At 40.4% G+C, this 9,343-nt stretch overlaps 1 protein-coding gene across 1 annotated transcript in view; it reads right to left on the minus strand.

The window, feature by feature from the left end:
• Positions 1-224: 224 nt before the first annotated feature.
• The window catches only part of LOC107286310 (pre-B-cell leukemia transcription factor 1), a 76,126-nt gene continuing 67,007 nt past the window's right edge, over positions 225-9,343 (minus strand). Inside the window, exon 7 of the mRNA XM_015814659.1 lies at positions 225-317. Within this exon, the coding sequence (XP_015670145.1) occupies positions 225-317 (93 nt within the window). The remainder of the gene's footprint in view (positions 318-9,343) is intronic.

Genomic DNA, 9,343 nt, shown 5'->3' on the forward strand with positions numbered 1-9,343 from the left:
GTGGATTCTACCCAGAAAAGAAAGGGAAGAGAGTATAAAGAAGTGTCCAGACTGGCTGAAAAAGTATCCCCAAAGAGACAAGAGAAGGAAACTCCTGTTGAGTGAGCCAGTCAGCTCTGAATCTGGCCTGCTGGCATCAACAGGAGAAAAACCTCTCCCCTCTCTGCCCCCACATCTGCCTGGTACAGGGTGGGAGTAGCCAGGGATACTGGATTGCTGGGAGATCAGTTGGAGGTATCAGAGTGAACGCTGCCAGGGCCTTCTGTGGGGGAAGTCACCGATGAAGGAGTTGTAGCATCTTGCCAACCTCCATTAGCCTAAGAGAGAGAGAAAGAAATTCATCAGTGGCATCATGACAAGGGGTTCCACACTACAAGGTTGCATAGCAGCAGAATAGCAGCAGCATGAGGGATGACCTCCTCTTCCACTCCCTTACTTGGATCTGTTGCTCAGGACCACAAGATCAATGCTGGTCTGCCAACATTCAGTCAGTCAGAATCATGGGTGCCTGAAGGAAGTTAGTTTGGGTGACAGAATCTAAAAGGTGTTGGTCTTAACTGATCCAGCTGAGAACAACTATTGTTACTACAGCATCAGCCTTTGATATTACAGGCTATTCTTTCATGTATCAGACATGGCACTAGCAAGCAATATAAGATATTAAGAAACAATGACTCTCAATCAACCTTATTTATACATAAAGCTGCAGAGGTGTGCACTACAGATTGCAAATGACAGCCTGAAGCACATTAGAATCACTACTATTGGGTTACAGTGAAACTTACATAAGTTTATTATGGTTGCATTAATGTTACTTTCAACACAGCTGCTTAATTCAAAGTTTATATAACTCTGATTTACAGTTACTGAAGTGTTTGTTCTTTTGTAAAAAAAAATCACCAGAATACCCTTTCTTATGATTAATATAAAATTAATGTAAGATAAGAGCTAGCAATTTCGACTTTAGCTATAATCCCCACCATTTCACACTGTAAGATATCATAAAAGATTCCAGCAGACCTGTGATTTAAATTCATAGATTCTTCAGGATCCAAAAGCGATTGTCACTTTCTAGTTCCAACAAATTCAGAACTACAGCACCCTCTAACTACACTTAAAAAACTCCATCATGCATGGAAATGATCTTATCATCAAGCAGTTTCTGCTCTTTCTTGCAACATACTACATACATTAGATCTTATTTGACAATCCTCAGGTAATACAACAGTGCTGTCATGTCTTGGTCAGAATAAGGATGCCTGAAGGAAGGCAAATAATAACAGATGCAATGGCATTACTTTCAAGCTAGTAAACATATTCAAAAATTCAGTATACTGTTCTGTAATTTTTATGGGGTATGTGTTTGTTGTCACCTACTGGCAATATTTATAATGCTCACTTTTACTAACATCTTGATTTGGACTAATGGCATTTTCAGCATCACAAACACATTATTAGATATGGCCATTAAATCTTGAGGAAAAAAAGCACACAAATAGTCTCAATTAATACTTTTAATCAATATGTCAAGTTGATACGCAAAATTTAAAGGCAGAACAAAGAACCAGAGGTCTTATTTTTTCTAAATAATGAAAAACTGTCTGAACGTCTTAATCAAAAGTTCTGTTTTTAGATTGCAGTTTTTTCAACAGAAAACAAAATTTTGGATGCACTGGATCCCATTGCATTTGTATAACAAAGGAATGACTAAATTATTGTGCTGATAGAAATGTGACTGAGAATAATGAACACTTCATTAAAACATTTTTGTGGTACCCTAAAATTATTATATTAGAAAATGAAATGAAATGAAATAAAGAGAACAATTGTAAATTAGCAGATGTATAAAAAGTGGGAAGTCAGACCCCCCTCCCCCAAAAAAATCTTGAAAGAAAGCAAAGGCAAAATACTTCTTTCTGCCCTATTGTCAAGCAGACTACATGAAGTTATCAGGAGCCATGTTGTTATAAGTTTTATATCATATGTAAATCTGTAAAAAAAATCCTTCCACATCTTAATTAACATCACTTGTGAAAATGCAGAAAACTGCAAGGCTCAGGAGAAAATGGTGTCCCATTTGAAATCTCCCTCTGCTTTGACAAGGAACCCCCAACTAAACATTCTCAGAATATTTTTCTCGACAATAATGAAGCTGTGTATTATCATCTGTTACATATTTAATGAGAATGCAACTCAAAATATCACATAGAATATAATCAAGTACTTTGCTACTGCCCGAATGTCCATTATCCAATGAAAAGAATCTGGATAAGAACTATCAGGGCTTTTTTTCTCATAGAATGCTCAGAACGGAGTTCCGGCACCTTTTTGGGATGGAACCTCGTAGGGTAGGCAAGGCGGGTTGTATGACGTGTGTGAGTTCCGGCACCTTTTAAAAAAAAAACAAAAACCACTGAGAACTATATTATAGGTAACACCTCCAGGTTAGATTCTACTGACATAAATGACCTGGGTAGGGGGATAGAAGGGGCATTCATCAAATTTGCAGATAACACTAAGCTGGGGGGAATTACTAACACTTTGGAAGATAGACTCAAGATTCAGAAGGATCTTGACAGACTTGATCATTGGGTCTAAGATGAAAGTGTGAGAAAAGTAAGGTCCTGCACTTAGGCATGAAAAAGCAAATGCATACTTATAGAACAGGCAGTACTTGATCATCAGTAGCAACTGTGAGAGGGATCTAAGTGTCCAGGTAGACCACAGCTTTAAGTATGAGCAGCAGTGTGTGGCAGCTGCCAAAAAAGCCAATGCAGTCTTAGACTGCATCAACAGTGGGATAGCATCAAGATCATGATAGTACTGCTTTATACTGCACTGGTAAGGCCTCGCTTAGAGTACTGTGTCCAGTTCTGGTCACCACAATACAAAAAAGACGCCGAGGCCCGAGAAAGTACAGAAAAATGCAACTAAAATTATAAGGGGTTTGTAATCTAAACCCTACTATGAACAGCTAAGAAAATTACTGTAGGTTTGTTTAGGCCATGGGTCGGCAACCCGCAGCTCCGAAGCCACATGTGGCTCTTTGAGCCTTCTCCTGCGGCTCCCAGCCTCCTCTGCCATTTGCAGAGAGAGAGAGAGAGAGACAGAGACAGAGAGAGGCACTTGCGCTTCCCTTCTCTCTCTCTCTCTCTCTCTCTCTCTCTCTCTCTCTCTCTCTCTCTCTCTCTCTCTCTCTCTCTCTCTCTCTCTCTCTCTCTCTCTCTCTCTCTGTAAAAAAGAGAGTGGCCTCACACTGTTCTCTGATGAGCTGACAAGCTTATTGGGCAGGGCTCCTGCCGTGGCTGCATCTCTGCAGGAAGCAGGAAGGGCAGGAGAGAGCCAGCCCAATAAGAATGTGTGTCAGCTAGTTGGAGAACAGTGTGAAGCCAGCTTGCCAGATGAGCAGAAGATCAGAGAGAGGGAGAGAGAGGGGAGAGAGAGAGAGGGAGAGAGAGGGGGGGAGAGAGAGAGAGAGGAAAGAGAGAGAGAGAGAGAGAGAGAGAGAGAGAGAGAGAGAGAGAGAGAGGAAAGAGAGAGAGAGAAAGAGAGGGAGAGAAAGAGAGAGAAAGAGAGAGAGAGAGGGAGAGAGAGAGAAAAGAGAGAGAGGGAGAGAGAAAGAGAGGGAGAGAAAGAGAGAGAGAGAAAAAGAGAGGGAGAGGGAGAGAAAGAGAGAAAGAGAAAAAAGAGAGAGGGAGAGAACAGCACAGCACCCTCTTTTTCTTTTTAATTAGACTCTACAATCAAGCCTTTCCCTCTGGTGCGCGCATGCACGTGCGCGAGTTTTGCAGCTCCCAATGCTTTCTTTTCTGTGGGAAATGGGTCCAAGTGGCTCTTTGAATGTTTATGGTTGCCAACCTCTGGTTTAGCCTAATGAAGGCAAGGCTTAGGAGTGATATGATAGCTCTCTTCCAATAGTTGAAGGAGATAGGGAGTCAATTTGTTCTCCAAAGCACCTGAGGGAAGGACAAGAAACAATGGGTGGAAGCATGTCAGAGGGAAATCCAACCTGGAAATAAGCAGGACTTTCCTGACAGTGAGAAAAATCAATTAATGGAAGAGCTTGTCTACTGGAGTTGTGGGTGCTCCATCGCTGGAGGTTTTCAAAAAGAGATTGAACAACCATTTGTTCAGAATGGTGTAAAGATTCTTGCCTTTGGTGGGGGGTTGGATTAAAAGACCTACAAAATTTCTTTCACCCCTGTGATTCTATGACACTGCATTATTATAAAGATGTTTACTGTTTTACAAACTGTAGGAGATGACCAGACTGAGCCTGAGAGAGGGCTCAAGTGCATCATCAATTTGGAGTCACTTCATGCCCACAAGAGATCTATGCCTAGCCATCCTTGAATTCCATTGACTTTTACCTACCCCCAATTTGCTTTGACTATTAATAGTTCAGATTCTTATAGAGTGATAGCATGGAATAAACTTGTACTCATTTGAACAACCCTGGTTCCTGATTTCCTGTGCCTCACACAAACTACTACTTTTTTGTCTAGTATTCAGATCTGGCTCTCTGGCCTGAATTTCCCAGAATCTTTCTGAAGCACATATAGCTACTTTCATTCCCATGCATGTTATTCATTTTCAAGATTTTTTTTAAAGATGAAAGATAAAGATTCTGACATTTCATCAGCAAGGTACCCTGGGTGTAATGTCTAGCAACTCTTTTATAGGAACTCTGATTTATCTTGAATTTCTTTTCCTATTAATATATTTAGCCACTAAATCCTATTAAGAATTTCTCTGAATTTATTAAATTCAGTTTTTTAATCTAAAATATGACCTTCAGCTATATTTAGGTTTTCAGAAACTTGTCAAACTAAGATAAACATTATTTCTTACATTAGTAACAAATTTTAGTTGAGTTCTGATATAACACCAGGTATTTCATATGGTCAATCCATGTGTAGGATTTAATTCTGCTTGTAAAATTCCAATTCTGTGTGGATATACAATAGAATCTAAAGGATCACTGTTGATATTTAAAATAATACAGTAATCACATTTTAATTTGAGCAGTTACAGGTAGTCTATGACCTATAACTGGTTGTTTAATGATGACAGTCATAGAATGGGTGTTCTATGGTCTATAAAACATTTCTAGGTGTTATAAAATGTTGTGCTGCCTTTGTCCTGAACACATGGCAGCATTTCAAGTGCTTGGCTTACATTCACATTTATGACTGGTTGCCAAGTGCCCTGCGATTATGTGTTCTCTTCCAGTGTCCAGGCAGCCAGAAGGAAAATTTGCAAACTGAAGGGATAGAGGATATCCACCTCTTTCATTAGCGTCCTTCTCCTTTTTGGAGGAGAAAATACTAAAAGCTCTCAGTCCTCTGAAACATTGAAGCTCAGAGCCTTTAGCATTTTCTCCTCTAAAATTCACTTCTTTTGCTAGTGTCCTTCTCCTCTCTATAGAAGGCTCTGAAATGCTGAGACTCAGAGCATTTAGTGTTTTCTCCTCTGAAATCCACCTATTTTGCTAGCATCCTTCCCTCTGGAAGTGAAAACACTAAAAGCTCTGAATGTCAGGTTTTTCAGAATGCCAGCTTCACTAATGTTTTCATCTCTGAAGGAGAAAACCCTAGCAATACCATCATTCTCATGATGGTTCAGAAAGCCCCTGATTTGGGGAAGCAGACTTCTGAACCATCATGAAAATGCAGCTGATGTGTAAGGAACCACTTCAATCCACATCTTAAGAAAGCAGAACTCTTGGAAACAATCTCTTCCAACAGGAACTTTTATTAAGAGAAATTGATAGTAGGCATAATAGACAGGATCTGAGGGATTTCCTTACAAATCGATGTTTTAAAGTGTCCCTAAGCAGCCCCCACCCCCGGCTCCGTTGTACATGATCATTCAACAGCTCCTCACATCTTATTTTGATGACAGATAAATAAACCAGATTCCCCCCTTTCCCTAGCTGGCCGGTAAGGAGGAGAAGTTCAGAGGGGCATATGATAAAAGGCTAATGGTTACATTGTGATGGTTAGCAGACACGAGGCGAATAAACAAAAGGTTACTTTGTAATGAAGAGAGGAAGTGAAAGTAATAAAGCCCTCATGTATACTCCCCCTCCCCCTTAGGAGTATGGCAGGATTCAGGAGAGGGTAAGAATTGGTTTTAGATCAGAGGAGATAGATAGAAAGGAAATATAACTGGATCCTGACATGATGTGTAGATGGAGTGAGATGACAGAAAGGTAAATGGACTGAGGCTTGGTGGGGGGAGGTTCCCTGTGCTAGAGGTTGCTGGCCTCCCAGGGCCTCTCCCACCCACTGAGGCAACCCTGTGCAGTTGCTTAATAACCAGCATGGTCTCTTAAGAACTGCAATGAGGAGAGCTTGGATTGTGGTCATTGAGTGAGACAGTCATGTAGGTGCTTAATGACCACAATGATTTATGACTAAAATTCCATGGTCAATTATAGTCATAGGTCTAGTATACTTAGTGGAATCAGTTAGCCAGAGAGATGTAGGATTTCCTTTTGCTGGAAGTATTTAGGTAAAAGCTAGACAGTTATCTGTCTGGGATGCTCTAATCTGAAGCCTGAACATAATATAGGGTTGCATTCAATGGCCTAAATGGCCATCCCCAACATTATGCCTCTGTAACATACAAAGATGAAATACTACAAAATAAATTTAAATTTCAGGTAGTTGTCAAAGTCAGCTAATGACTACAGTAGTCAATTCAGCTCCTACTCCAATATAGTTTTTGTAACTAAAGTATTTTGTATCTCTGTCCTTAAATGGTTACAGTATTTTAATAGTTTAGTTATTAACTAACTAGACACATGGTTAGCTGGTTTATTATACGTAAATACAAGTGCAGTTTCCAGAGTCCCAATCTAGCAATGTAAAAATGATCAGTTTCAAGAAACAGTACATCAGGCACACTGAGTGATGAACATGCATTCCTTATCACATTATGCGATAAGATATAATAAATAAGCAGCTCTGCAGCATTTCATTCATTCAAAAACATAATCACATTAAGAAAAAAGACAGCACACATTAGATTTATGTTTTTCAGGTCTTGCAGTTCAGATTCCAAAGTCAGTTATGCACATTTTTTACTATACTTGCTGTGTGCAATGTTGGGTGGTGTTTTTACATGGAAATGTACAACTTAAAATAACATTGATGGTGTTCCAGTTAATTATTCATATGTTGCTTTGGTCACATTTAAAGTGAAGAATAGCATAGAGTTGAAACAGCAACCTTTTGCTGTCCAGCAGTCTCACCCTTCTTTTCTATTCTTTGTTGAATCACCAAGAGCTGCAGGGGCTGTAATGGTGAGACACTAAGATCTTAGGAAGGTACAAGTAGCAAGTTTTAGAGTCAGAAATTTGGGGGATTTGGGAGGAGGGAGTCTGGAGGATCTTAAAACAGTATATTAAGTGCATTTTTTTTAAAAAATACAGCAAGTTCCCAGGTTAAGATAGTTCTCTGTTTAAGGATGACCCATAGTGAGGAACAGAGCCTACTGCAGCAAAATTTGAATTAATTTTACAGTGATTCAAGTTAAATACACAATGGCTCAAGTTCATTACACAATACTACTTATACCATATTATCAATAATGCTGTTCTGGCTTACATACAAATTTGACTTAAGGGCAGGCCTTGGGAATGGGACTCATTTTAAACTGGGGACTATCTGTACTACAAATTTCACTGCTGATGCATGATAGTTTGCCGAACTGAGATCTGCAAAAACTTATTCTTGATACAGATTCATTTTTACTGAAAGGGGATGTGCTCATGTGGGCAAGTAACATCTCCCCACAACCTTCTCATGCATCACCCCTTCAGCCCTTTTTCTCTTAACCCAGATTGCTTCTGTTTCATAGCTAGCTGATGAGCAAAGTCAGCAATGCACCTTTTGATCTCTCTATACAAACACTATCATTCTCCCTTGATGCATAAATAAGGATGCCACATGTTTAAATATAATTGTCCTTATTATACCAAGTATGGAGCTGAAGCCCAAATAACATGTAATATAAATTACAGATTAAACAAATGTAGTGGAGAGGGGAGTTGGGGGGGGGGAATCGGCCCTGGTTGGGATCGGCACTGGCTGGGAGGCTTTGCTGGAGCCCTGCGGATTTGGCAAAGAGGTCAAGAGCTCTGGCAGCCTCCAGGGTGCCTGGTGGCAGGGCGGGGCTCTTGGGGAGGGATTTTTAAAGGGGAAGAGGAGATTGACTGGTGGGGGGGAGAAGATTTTATTTTCTCTTTTCTGGAGAGGCAAGCCTGAAGGAGGGAGATCGAGGTAGGAAGTTGACGAAAAGGCTTTTTTTTATATTCCTGGTTTCTGTGGGGCAAGCCAGACGGAGGGAGAGTGAGGGAGGAGGTTGGTTGGGTTTGTTTTTATTCTTTTTGGTGAGGTAAGCCGGATGGAGAGGGGGGAATAGAGATAGGGAGGTTTCTGTAGAGCAAGTTTGAAGGAGAGAAGGGAATGGGAGAAGGAGAGGATTCAGTGGGGAAAGGCCAAAGAGAGAAGAGGGGATAAAATAAGGGAGGTTCCTGTGAGCTGCCTGCAAGAGACTGACCATCATCTCATGTGAGCTGCTGCCGCCAGAGATTGGAGTGGCCTGTTGACAGAGACTGACCACTATCACCTATCGTGAGCTGCCTGCTGGGGACTGACTACCATCTTTGTCACTGTGTAAGAAATTTTATGAACTGGGATAGCCATAGCAACAAACCAGCCAATGAGAACTGTTTTTTTTTGGGGGGGGGGGATTTAAATTTTTTTATTTGACTACAACAGACTCACTTTATATACAAGTCCAATTTTGCTATCTGCTTTATAGCTCACTGTCATTTCCTTTGTGTCTGGAAAATAGGAAAGGCAAAGATTGCGGCCCTAGTATAAAATATGTCTCACAGTTAAGTCTCCATGGTCAAGCCTTGTAATTTTTTTTTTTAATAAATTTTTATTAATTTTTCATTTAAAAACAGAAGCATAAATCTTTTATCACAATATCAACCAAAGAAAATAAAACTAAACAAAACATTCACGGACGTGTCCGGTGTCCCCCTCCTGCACCACCCTCTTCCACTTACCACTCCTTCCTCCTCCCATTCTACCACCACTCCTCCTCCCTCCCTCTTTCCTATCTCCCTTCCTCACTCAACCATCCCATCTTGTGCAGTTGGGGTATCACCGGGCACCTCCTTAAAAAATCATACATATAAATCTATAATACAAACCTACCCTTTTCCCCCCTCCCCCCCCAGGACTTCCCAAAGCTAATCTAGGAAATAAACACACAATAATCCAATTCTATTCAAAACTACTCATTATTACTACACACTAGTATA

This window comes from Protobothrops mucrosquamatus, unplaced genomic scaffold (genome assembly GCF_001527695.2).
Source record: "Protobothrops mucrosquamatus isolate PMUCROS unplaced genomic scaffold, P.Mucros_1.0 scaffold271, whole genome shotgun sequence".
Taxonomy (NCBI): domain Eukaryota; kingdom Metazoa; phylum Chordata; class Lepidosauria; order Squamata; family Viperidae; genus Protobothrops; species Protobothrops mucrosquamatus.